Here is a 12721-nt window from a genome sequence, read left to right as displayed (position 1 = left end):
CCTCAAAAGGAAAGTGTACAACAGCATAATCTTACCGGTACTCACCTACGGGGCAGAAACGTGGAGGCTAACGAAAAGAGTTCAGCTTAAGTTAAGGACAAGGCAGCGAGCCATGGAAAGAAAAATGATAGGTGTAACGTTAAGAGATCGGAAGCGGGCAGAGTGGGTGAGGGAACAAACACGGGTTAATGACATCCTAGTCGAAATCAAGAGAAAGAAATGGGCTTGGGCAGGGCATGTAATGCGAAGGCAAGATAACCGCTGGTCTTTAAGGGTAACGGAGTGGGTTCCAAGAGAAAGTAAGCGTAGCAGGGGGCGGCAGAAGGGTAGATGGGCGGAGGAGATTAAGAAGTTTGCAGGCAAAGGGTGGATGCAGCTGGCAAAGGATAGGGTTAATTAGAGAGACATGGGAGAGGCCTTTGCCCTGCAGTGGGTGTAGTAAGGCTGATGATGATGATGATGCACGAAATATTGTGCGAAAGCACGCTAGGCCACCCGCATTCTGGGGGTGGGCCAAATCCTATTCGGGGGTGTCTCAGGTACCTTCCGAACGTGGGTCACTTAATTTTCAAATTTTCGGGGATGGGCCAAGCCCATTTTGGCATTGGCCCAGGTCGGTTCCGAACGTGGACCAACTCAATTTTGAAATTTCCGATGGTGGCCAACCTCATATTTAGAGGTGCTCCAATTCCATTTTGAGACTAGGCTAAGCCTGTCTTCCACCCGAGCCTGTCTTACACCCACACCATAATCACCGGCAGCCAAATCCGGCAAAGGTCATTTCAAGGTCAAACTTGGGGTGCTCTAACCTACCCGCTATGGTGGATCAGTGGTTAGAGCGCTAGGCTACTGATCCAGCGTACCCGGGTTCGAATTTGACCGCGGCGGCTGCGTTTCGATGGAGGCGAAACGGTAAGGTGCCCTTGTGCTGTGCGATGTCAGTGCACGTTTAAGATCCCCAGGTTGTGGAAATTATTTCGGAGCCCTCCACTACGGGCGCCTCTTTCCTCCTTTATCCTTTCCCTTACGGTGCGCTTCAGGTGTCCAACGGTGTATGATACGGCGCCATTTCCTTTTCCCAACAACCAATTTTCATTTTAATTTTCTATAGATCGTCGGGTTTCGTCGTGTTCATTGCCGCTGGCGTTGACAACGTTCTAGACTCCGATGATTCTGAGGAAAGGAAGGCGCATAACTGGCTCCCTGGGACAGTGGACGCCTCCATCGCACTCTGAGGTACGAGGCGGTGGTGAGAGAGAGATGTGGGCTGCATGCATTAGCGCTGACAACGTTGTGGAAGACACGCGGCACTGCAGCAATAGGCCGCAGCATTTATTGGGTGACCAACCTCTCGCGATAAATCATTAAATTAACTGCCACTTTCCAGGGTTCCAGGATGGGCGCACTGCCTATCCAGTGTGCGGAACGCACTCAGCGTTAGAGACGCCAAGCCTCGTCTAGCCGTGTTACATCACAACTTTGCGCCGCCCATGCAGTCCCCCGTGCGGCCAGGCAGCAGAGGTGGGCAAATGCCCTCATTTTTACTTGTCCTCCCTCACCCTCACTTTTGAATCCATGGCCCTCCCCCACGCTCGCCCTCATTTTGAAACGTGATCCGGTTATCCCTCGCCCTCACCCTCACTTCGAAAAATTTGCTGGCCCCCCCGCGCCCTCACCTTCACATCGTCCGCCCTCCCTCACCCTCACTTTGAAAAATTTGCTGGCCCTCCCTCGCCCTCACCCTCACATCGTCGGCCCTCCCTCACCCTCACACTCACTAACGGTCATTTTAAAATTCGAGTTATATTTCCTAGTGTGCAACTTCTGGCGTTATTACTCAGTAATAAACATACAAGACAAGCCCTCAAGGCTCTGTTGAACGAGAGGCTGGATGCTTATACTGTTGTCTGTGTGCGGGTGCGTGTGTGTGAGCTGTTTGAGCTAATACGTGAGACAAAACCGAGACAGTTACGAGTTTGGCCCTGAGATATCACTCTGGTTTTACTTCTGGCAAGCACTGCATGCATACATGTGCCCTGAAATTATAACATTTCATTGCAATCTATATTTATTTTGCATATACTGCAATCCCCAATGGGGATTTTAGAAGGACGGGATACAGACAAGTAAACACGACGTAATTACGCAGGCAATAAACACAAGAACAAAGTAGAATAACGTAGCATGAAAATTTTGGAAAATAAGCATACTCAACAGATTTTAAACAATACTGGAAATAAATGTCGACATAGATGATTTCGAAACGTGGTCACTGGTTAAGAGTTTCCCTTCAGTTACTGTTCGTGTAAATAATACTTTAAACGGTTATTGCGCGTGTAAATGCATGCCCAGCTTTCTGGGACATCTACTACTTGCGCCATCTACCGGCAGTGGCGGCGACAGGGAGCGTAACTGAATGGGAAGGGGTACAAAAAAAAATCGTAAAACGTGCACCTACAAAAAATGCTTCGGGGATTTGTGTAATATACATTTAGCTGAGGAATGTGCCGAAGTTTCAGTCCTGTGCTATTAATACACGAGCTTCCCAGCGCGTTTGAATATTATACGATGCTGCCTACGGGAGGGGGCCAAAGTTTTGGCATTTTTCCAGACTTTGAAACTGTATAGCACCGTAACACGGATAGATATCGAAAATGCTTCCCGGTTTTAGGTACCCAAATATATGGTGTTTAAAATCGTGCGCAACGATCTGGCATAGCTTTGATCAAAAAGCTTCATGAGGCCTTTTATTTGAAACCTTATATTGCCTAAAATATGAAAGATGGCGCCCGGTTGCGAGCTACGCTGCAGAAATGGTTCGGACTGCTGAAGTTGCGTCCATTTCGACGCTTACCTTTTTATCGGATGACTTTTGCCTTGCAGACAAGAACACATGTCAGAGCTCGAACCCAGTGTCTCGACCGGAGCTTTAAATAAAGAAGGTTGTTACGATGACCATGCATTAACGCAGCCACATAAAGTACACGCGGCTGTTCATACATATGCTTGTCGTGGAGCAACTTTGCAAATTGTCAGCCCTTTGCTATTATCTAAAAAGTTTATTGGGGCGTGTGATCATGATATATTAGGGTACTAGCTCGCCTGAATTTTAGCTATTCTTGTTACTTTTAAAGAGCGTAGCGGCATTCAAATGGCCGACATCAAAAAGTATTCGCGGGTAAGAATGTTTAAGTTTAATCTTTTAATACTTATTTAAACAAAATTGATAAAGCAATGCTCTTTGAAATAAGAGACCCAAAGATTCAGCACAGCTATTGTTGTTTTCACATCGCAGTGAGCTGGTAACATACGGCGTATGGCGCACGGCGCCCGTGTGGGCGGTTTGTTTACAAAAGTAAGTGGGTGTTGATTGGTGGGCATGGAGGGCCAGAGCAAGAATCAATACAGCATGCACGCATTGCGCGGTTCAGTTTCAGGTCAAAGTCTTGCGCATTCACGGAAACCTTGGGCCTATTTATTGCCCGACAGTTGCGGATATATTGTTCTGCTCGTGTTGAAACGCACTGCACGCCGTATTGTTGCCCAGGCGCGTATTTGAAACCCTTAAAGGGCTTTACGGAGGAGTGAGGACTGCAGTTCATTTCCCCTTCATGATATTTGGGCCACTGACGACGACTGAGAAGCCACACAATGCTCTAAACTTATGACAAGGATGTGCATAAAAGAGGCAAGCGGCCTGCCACCGTTGGAGCCCCATTTATTTTTCACTTTGCGCGCCAGCTGCGAAGCATTTCAGGACGTCCAGCTTTTTTTTTTTTCTGCAAGCACAAGAGATGTGTTGACTATGTCTTGTGTTCCCTTTGTAAATTTATTCATATCTGCTTTTAAGGAACGCAGTTATCTTTGTATTGAGCCTTTCAGTACCATCATGGTTTTGGCTCGTGTCTACCCTTTGTGTACTCATTCTTTATCTTGTCCTGGAATAGACTGTTTTTCACGACACTCCGTCCGTTTATTAAACCATGCCTGCCTATAATGACCACTTGTTCCGAAGAGAATAAAAGCGCGCCAGATAGAAAAATCCCCCTCCCCCCACTCGGTTTCGCCGGCGCGCCGCGCCAGCGGCTCCGCACCACGTGACCAACCTCGTCACCAGCCACGGCGCCGCACGGCGCCGCCACGTTGAAGTCTCGAAATGCTAGCGTAATGTAGCTCTCGCTACAAAAGCGGGAAAGAATCCGAATTAATGTGTGTTGTGCAGCTGCGAAATGTGGCTAATGGAGGTTACGAAAGTCTAGTGCGGCTCCGAAATGTAGCTGGTGACGGAAGCTCCTAAAGACTTGTGTGTGGCTTCCACCATCTATGAGCCGTCCCAGATTGTACAAAGTATTTCTTCAAATTCATTTTGCACTTACATCTACTCTCCGAAATACTCAATTTTATAGCACCCTCCTCCCTTGCCTCTGTATTTTGTTGGACTTATACCAAAAGCCCCGTAACGCAGGTGTTGGCGCATAAATTGGATTTCCATCTCTACAGCGGCCACGAATAACTTATTCGAGCTCTCCTCTTGTGGTTGGAACAGAATCGCTCCATAGCAAAGTCCATGCCACTTTTCTTTGCCTCGCAGCACTTTTACTAGCATTATTAGATGTGTCGCTCACGAGCTTGAAGTGGAGTCGACCTTTCTTGAACTTGCAGCAGGCGCCGACTTCCTAATACGGGAGGCCGAGGACGACCAAAGGTAAAGGCGAAAATTAGGCCGACACAAGCCTGTGGGTTTGGCGGCTGCCACTTGTCATCTCAGGAGCGAGGGGGATAAGCGAAGTATTCAGGGGATGTTCAAGAAGAGCTTTATTCAAAACACACAGCAAGCATTTTGGAGAGAAAAACAAAAATAAGCAAAAACAAGTAAGAACTTACACACCCAAAGCAAACATTTTGGGGACGAAAATAAGCAAAACAGGAGAATACAAAAAAAAGGCAAAACAAGTGAGAAAGCTGTCCGTTAGAGAAGAGGGCGCGCCGAGTCATTGTCATTTTCTGGACTTCGGTGAGTGACACGGCGGTGCTGGTTGACGGCGCTGCTGGTTGCGAACGCCTTGGGACAGTCAGGGCACTGGAACGGCCTCTCGCCGGTGTGCGTTCTCGTGTGGCCGACCAGGTGAGCCTTCCGCGAGAACGTCGCCTGGCAGATGTGGCACCTGCAGGCCAGGAGCGTGTGTAAAGCTGAACTACACTAGTGTAGTGTTAGAAGGCAACTCCAAGTCTCTCAGCTTTCGGTGGCGAGATCTGGTCACTCTGTACTAGCACGAAAAGCAAAAAAACAACAACTGCGTCTACGTTTACGACCGCCAGGAAATGCACCGAAAGCGGGAGATGGAAGAACATCGGATGAGTAAGAGAGCATTCGCGAATGGCGTAGCGATGCTCCTTCATTTTCGACAGCGAAGACATTAGTGCACTTAGACCGGAATAGCGTGCTCCGTTTACTTGCGTCCACGTCTGTATGGTGATGTGTCGCACCTGACACTTTTCAGGCGCGACTCAGTCGGGGTCACCTTCAAATTAATCCGCTTTCTGTCCTGTTCATTTATACGCTAAGATTCAAAAGAAAGCGAACACGAGGATAACGCTCAATCACATATACGTAATTCTAAGCTGCTCTAAATAATAGAACCCAACGTGGCCAGTTGAGTCTATAGCCTTAGGTTAACGTTACACATGTCACACTGCGGTATGAGACGCGTTTGGCGCATGATGGCCCTACTTGCTTATGTGCCATAAACTCAATCCGCCACAGCACAACTAAGGGACCGACTCCATTCGCACGTCCGCGGCGTCGCCCCAGGCGCTGGCGCGTTGAACGCCGTGCCGCGTCGGGCGTCGAGAGAGGTACGCATATCCACTCTCCGGGAACGGGCTCACGTCTGGGCACGCTTAGAATCACGCGCTACGGTGATTTGCTAGAAGCAGTTCGACTGCATAGAGTGGCGAGAGGTAGTAATAAGCGTAATAAAGTGGTGTGAAAACGTGTGGAATGTATTTGGTGCGCAAAAAAATTAAGCACGCCTTTTCACCGTGATCATGTATCTCAGCACTTGCACAACCCGCAGCGCCATCGACACTCGTTCACTCTGTGCTCGCATCCTCGTATCGCATATTATGGCTCGCCAGTCATAGCGACGGCCGCTTTTCCACTTCAGAAATCAATAATTATTTGTCCAGCATCGCCTCCATCTTCGCTAAACTACACTGGCGAAGAACAAGCCGAATGAGTGGGCAGGTTACCAGAACACCGTGCTTGGTCTCGTTCTGGAAGTCGAACGATCCGTCTTTGCGCCGGAAACTACGTCTGCAGCGCGCGCGCCAAATATCTGGCGGGCAGATCGGAGCTTCGAAGCAACGTTAGTGGTGCTGGTGGTGAAAAACTCTTTTAATGTTCAATTAGAGTGTTGTGGAGTCAGAAAACTCCGCTGCATTGTCGGTATCCTCAATTTGGGACTCCGCACGACGAGGCCACGTCTCGCTCCCGCTTTGCCAGAGCACTTTGAGACTCCAGTGTGGAACAGTTGAGGAGGGCAGCTTCCGATGCCTCTCGGGTAGGGGTAGGGAAGGGGGAAGGTGAGGATTCTTAGTATATTACCACGCCATGTGAAAGATATCGCAGATCTCTCAAAAGTGCTGGCAACGCCCATCTATATTCGGATCAGTGTTTGACTACGGCAGGGCGGAGAAGAGTTCCTGTCTGCAGGCGCCGCATAGTTCTCTCCTCCGCCTTACTCAGCCCTCGGCAGGGGCCGGGTAGAGGCGCTGGCTGTCGCAGTAATGGACTAACATTTAGCGCAATCGCAAAAGCGGTTCATCAGCTTCTGAGCTAGGAGAGCTAGGATGAGGAGCCCGGCGTGTAAGCGCTCAGGCGGCCGCATCAGCGGCCTCATTGCCTCGTAGACCCGGCTGCCGAAAAGCTCAGATTATCTGCTTGTGAGATCGGCAGCAGCACGTACGTATTAGAGTTCGGGAGGCAAGAGGTGATGTTTCCCCTGCCAGATAGTGCTCACAGGCCTGGTAAGAGTGTGATAACCGTTCTCTATTTTCAATCCGCGGCAGCGAGAGCTATATGGAAACTTCCTCCGCTCGCGTTGAATTAGGGGTTCGAAATGACGGCCCATCGACAATCATTCCCCGGTGGACGACGGCGGCCGTGTAGAATCCCGCAGGTGATAGCTCTGTGATGCCCCTGTGGAAGACGCCCTTTTTAGATCTATATTACCTCCCAAGCGTGCGATTCCGTGCTTGTCATCTGGCTTCGTGTGCAGTTGTGTCCATGCTACGCGGGAGCGGAGCGACCCAAAGCATATGGCGCCATAGCACCGGGATGTTATCCGTCCCCTCTCCTATGCATGTGTGTTGTATGTGTAAGCGGTCTAGCAGGCCGCGCCCAGGAACCGTCTGCAAAAGCCGTGCATATTGGCTCATGAGGTGGTCTTCCTGCAATTCCTGATAAGATTTTAGCACCCCTAACGCCTTAAAGGCGCTCTGAAACGCCTTCCGAGGACAGGACATGAACTTACTTAATCACTGCACTGTGTTTCCGTGAAATCCAGAGCCAAATAATACCCTTCTACACGCAGCAGACGACCCACAATCACACGTCAAAGTTGGCGAGCCCTTCCCGGCGACTTTTTCATGTTCGCACCCTCCTCCGTCCCTCGCATCTGCGTAGACAAGGTTAGAGATGGCCATTGGTTAGATTCTTTCAGACGTCACGCAGCTACCGTGGCCGCGGCCAATAAGCCGCATAGCTCCGGCGGGTCGGGAAGCTCCGCTCTCAGAGGGGAGTTGGCGAAGGAGCTCCTACCTTCCAGCGTGCAAAAAGTGACGAGCGGAGAGGGAAAGGCGCGAAGACGCTGAATTCAAATTTTAACTACAGATAACTCAGCTTCTGCAAAGCGCATTTAAAAAAATCGTTGCTGGACACTATTCGTGAAACGGCGTGCTTCAATATCCTAGGCATGAGGCAACTTTATTAGAGCCCCTTTCACAGCTCATTTAAGTTTAGCGTTGGAGGTGGCCACCGGGATGTCCAGTGATCGCTTTGTCGCCTTCCTCATGATGGCGTCAATGCGCTCGTCTTCCTGTATAGAGGTGCGAAGGTACAGCACGGCGCAGAGGATCCGGCTGGTCACGAAGGCATGGGTGAGCCATCCACACACTCTGTGCACTTCACAGCTAGCCTCGCGCTACAGTGCAGTGCTGGCGAAGCATCACAGCGCGCTGAGATACGTTCATGCTCAGCAGTGCTGCATCGCCAACAAGTGGGCTCACTACAGGCAATGTAGCTCTGCGCACGCACTTCCTCCGCGTGGTACAAGGCTGGAATCCAAGCGCATTCGTTGGTGTCTTCCCTACGCCTTTCCATCTCTTCGCACTACTACGCGCTGCATAACTTCACCTTCGTAGCCCCTGTGTGATCGGAACGTGCCTTCCCTCCCAACGTGTCCCATTCCCCCGCAGCTGCTTCCCTTCGCTCTCTGGCGTTAGCTGAGAGTTATGAACCTGCGTTCAGACTTCGCAAGCAGGGAATGCGGCATCTGCCAAGTTACGCTGGGGTGGAGCAGCAATAAATTGGTTTAAGCGGGACCGTTCGTTGCCCCGAAAATTTCATGATAACTGCGCTCCTTCTAACCAAGTATAACCATAGGATAGAGGAAGAAGGAAGAGAAACACGCTCGTGGCGAACGAACCTGTACGGCCTCTCTCCTGTGTGGGTCCGCATGTGCTCGACGAGATGCACCTTCTGGGTGAAGCGGCTCTGGCAGATCTGGCACGGGAACGGTCTCTCGCCCGTGTGCGTGCGCGTGTGCTTGGAGAGGTGGCCGCTCTGCTGGAAGGCCGCGCCGCAGTGAGTGCAGACGAAGCGGCGGATACCGTGACTCCTGCGCCCGTGCGACAGCAGGGCCTGACGACTCACGAACACCTTGCCGCACAGGTCGCACGAGAAGCCCGTTCCCGCGTCGAGACCCGGAGGGCCGGCGGCCGCCGCTGCTGGAACCTCTTGAGGCTCCGGCTTCGGGGGCCCCACGAAACGAGGCTCGACCGGGGGGGTCTTGACCTGGTGGTGGGGCTGGTGGTAGTGCGGGTTTGCCGGGATGTAGGCCCTGGGATCTGACACCCAGCGACAGCAAAGCCACATTAGCTCTCTTTTAATAAATGGTGCGTAAATCGTAACAAAAAGCAAATTTGGGAACAGTTATCGGCACTGATTATGCTCAAAACAAGCACTGCGGGTAGAGCAACGGCAGAATTTTACAAACAGAAAATAGATAGCGAAATTCGAATACACACACACTGCGAACGGCATACGCATGCACACTTATCCACACGGGAAATGTCACGCAACACTCACGTTGGAGAGGCGTTAGCTCGCTTTAAGAACAGAGAAAACACACTCGGGATGTCAAATAGTTGGAAGAACTCTCACAACCCCGTCTTACCAACCTCTCCCCCCAGCCCCCCCACCCCCAAATCTATGGCTCGTAAAGGCATACTGGATACTGCACTGAATGCAAAGCACATATGACTGGCCACAATCTAGAGTTCTCGCGGTGCGACACAGCAGCTCCGGTACTCAGCGAGTACTCAATGATAAAATCTCTTCAGCTTCTTTCAAATATCTTCGGATGCAGATCAAGCTTTCGGAGTGTCCCGCAAGCACCAAGTGCTCTTCGCATGGCCAGTCTCCTGCAAGAACAAACAGCAACGTTTTCGTGAGTATGGTACAGTGAAAGCTATGTCGAAATAATGCCTCAAAACAGACACGATCACGTCGGGTAAACAGCTCTCGTGTCGGCAGCGCCTGCAGAAAAAGAGGTAGAAATGTTAGAATGTGGAAAATTACGCAACTTTCATAGGGATAAGGGCAAAACTCAGTATATACGGGGAACGTTCTGCGCTAAAGTGTGCCGCAGCGGTTTCGTTTGCATGACAGAGCAAAACTTCTGTCCAAATAGGATCACAAAACTTAACGTCATGGGGACAACTGCACCGGCATCACCTGCACAAGAAGAGTACGTGTAGTAGTGCGAGAAAATTGCGGAAAACTCATTGCACAGAGAACACAACTCAAAGTGAAAGGAGCGGGTTGGTGGGCATGAGCTATGAAATCACAGCAGGAGCTAGAAAGGTAAGAAAATTTCGAAAACACGAGTCAAAGGCTAAACGTGCTAACCACAAAATGTCTTCGGTGGGCAGATAGCGCGAGGGTAGTAAACATTGCGCTATCTGTCCGCGCGCACACACAAATTGTTCGGCTTGTGCAGTCACTGTCACGATCGCATGCAGTCTTGTCCAGAGTCTAAGACAAGCAGAGCTATCAGTTCGAAGTTCTGAAGCGCGCACAAAAACAAAAATAAACAATTTAAAGCTACGCCAAGCCGAAGCCTGCAATGTCCTTCCCTAGAATTGCGCGTTGGCTTCCCCTCAGAGTCACCAGCTCCTCGGCGAAGGTTGGTCTTCCACCCCAGAAGCCCCGAAGTCCGCTGCTTGCTTCGTGGCACTAGCGAGGAAAAGGTGCTGTGCTGTCTCAAGCGATCTTCCCTCGTACCGTTGCGTCCTCGGCAGAGCAGCGTCAGCGGTGACGTCCTACCTGTAATTTCCGCCGGTGCCGATGGAGAAGTAGGTAAGGCTCACGACCAGGCCAGGTTGCTTTCCGACCGAGAAGCCCCAATGTCCGCCGCTTGCTTCGTGGCAACAGCGAGGAAGCGGAGCAGCATTGTCCCTCGGAATCTTTCGCCGTTGCATCGTGTCCTCGGCGAGGAAGCGTCGTTCGTGACGTCCTCTCTGTTGTAGGCAGTAGCCACATGCAGTGCTTAGGCCGTCTGAGTGGCTTAGCTTGGCTACTCGTCGGCGCGACCGTGTGAGGCTCGCGGCGGCTGGCGCTTCTCGTACTCGTGCCGGCATTCGCAGGGCTGGAATAAAGCTGTCCGATTGGCGTCTCAACGCTCTCGTTTTCCTCAACCCAACATGGTGTCAGAAGTAACGGAATTCCCACAGTAAGCCCAGCCAGGGCTGCGTCCTCTCACTCGGATATTCATCGACAGCGGCACACGTCACCGCAGCGTCTACGGCCTGGACTATGCGGCGAGTACATGGCGTGCTTTGTCATTCAACCGCCCGAGGACTTCTGCTTCACGTCTCCTACAAACTGTCCGAAATGGAGGAAGCGGTTCGAGCGTTTCTACACGGCTTCTGGTCTCTGCGACAAATCAGGGACACACCGGGCGACACGCTCCCAGCCGAGGACGTCTTCGGAACCTTCAAACAATCCGGTGAGAAGGCTGAGAACTTGGAAGTCGTCCTAAATCAGTTCGACAGCTACATCATACCGCGGCGCAACGTCATTTTTAAACGGGCACGCTTCAACGCGAGGGTCCAAAACGGCGGCGAATCAATGGAAGAATTCGTAACTGCGCTTCGCACGCTTTCCAACCATTGTGAGTACGGCACCCTCCGAAAGGAACTGGTTCAAGACGTACTGGTAGTCGGCATTCAAGACCAGACATTCTCAGCGAGACTGCAACTAGACGCTGAACTTGCTCTTCAGACGGCGCTAGAGAAAATCCGGCAGGTCGAAAGCGTTCGTCAGCAGCATGCAGGTCTTCACCCCGAAACGCTGACCGTGAACAAAGTTGCATCAGGCAAACAGCCAGTCAGGCACCTTACGAACGCTACTCACGTCAGCGATGTTCGAGAGCACTTTAAATCAAGGCCACATCCGCGTCCAGCTGACAGCGTTCGTCATTGTGTCTTTGGTGTAGGAAAGAACCACACCCGCGTTCACTGGTTCCACACAGCCGTCTTCTGGCTGCCCGGTATGGGTCGTCCGCTGTTGGCGGCAGCGGAACCCGCGTTCACTCTGTCCAGCGCGGACGCAGGTATGCAGCGGCTGCCACAAAAAGGGCCACTACGCGTCTGTCTGCATGTCACGCCGGGTTGACGTCGTTGAAGCATCGGAACCCGACAGCCAAGGTGGATTTCTCGGAACCGTCTTGTCCGCATGTGACCATCTCGTCCGCACAGTGACGGTGGGAGGGGGGGGGGGGTGCTTCGAGCTTCCCTCTTGGCCACCGCGATGTCCCTGTTGGTTTCCGCGTACTTGTCCTGCTCGGACCCCGTTGAGCGTCGCCGTTTCCGGAGAACAGACTCGTCCTTCGGGGTGCACATGTTCTCCTCGGCTGCAGGCTTCTGCGGCGAGCCCGCAGCAGCAGCATCATCAGGGATAGAGGGTATCACAGCCGGTTCCCCAGAAGTAGCAATGGCGGCGGGAGGCGCAGGGGTGGCCAGAAATGGCGGGGAGGGAGCCGCCATGGAGTCCTGCGTCTGGTGAGCAAGCGCCATGGCGTCCCCCAAAGCAAGAACGCGTGGGTACGCCGGCGACACGTCCAAGGTCCCGATGATGACTCGGTTCTCCGAGTTGGTGATGAGCGCCGCCGTCAGGCACCTCACCGCGTCCCGCAGATCAGCGATCTCGGCCTGCATCCGAAGAATGGTGCAGGACGACCTTGCTCTGGATGGCGCTCGTCTCCTTGATCGTGAGCGTGAGCGGCCTGCCGTTGCTCATCGTCACAGCCGAACGCAAGCCGTCGCTCGTTCACGGTGTCTGTGGCCTCTATGGGGAGACGCCGCAGCGCAGCGAAGCCTTAGGCCCAGCGTCCGAAGGAGCGGAGAGCAAGAAAAAACACGTCCGCTCGCTTCGAGC

The 12721-nt window shown here is 52.0% G+C and overlaps 1 protein-coding gene across 1 annotated transcript; it reads right to left on the bottom strand.

Annotated features, from left to right (window-relative positions):
- Positions 1-4969: 4969 nt before the first annotated feature.
- Positions 4970-9157, bottom strand: LOC144112681 (uncharacterized). The gene is made up of 2 exons (XM_077645503.1): positions 8709-9157; positions 4970-5165 (listed from the first exon to the last, which is right to left on the bottom strand). Exons 1-2 carry the CDS (start codon positions 9155-9157, stop codon positions 4970-4972), a joined length of 645 nt encoding a protein of 214 aa, XP_077501629.1.
- Between the last annotated feature and the right edge of the window lie 3564 nt (positions 9158-12721).

Source organism: Amblyomma americanum, chromosome 1 (assembly GCF_052857255.1).
Source record: "Amblyomma americanum isolate KBUSLIRL-KWMA chromosome 1, ASM5285725v1, whole genome shotgun sequence".
Classification (NCBI taxonomy): domain Eukaryota; kingdom Metazoa; phylum Arthropoda; class Arachnida; order Ixodida; family Ixodidae; genus Amblyomma; species Amblyomma americanum.
Note: the sequence above shows the minus strand (reverse complement) of the source record. Positions and strands in the feature narration are given on the sequence as shown.

Coding starts and splice junctions, on each gene's coding strand:
- LOC144112681 (XM_077645503.1), bottom strand. CDS start 9,157: ATGTGGCTTTGCTGTCGCTGGGTGTCAGATCCCAGGGCCTACATCCCG. Junction 5,166..8,708: donor ACAGGAGAGAGGCCGTACAG/GTTCGTTCGCCA, acceptor CCTGGCCTGCAG/GTGCCACATCTGCCAGGCGA.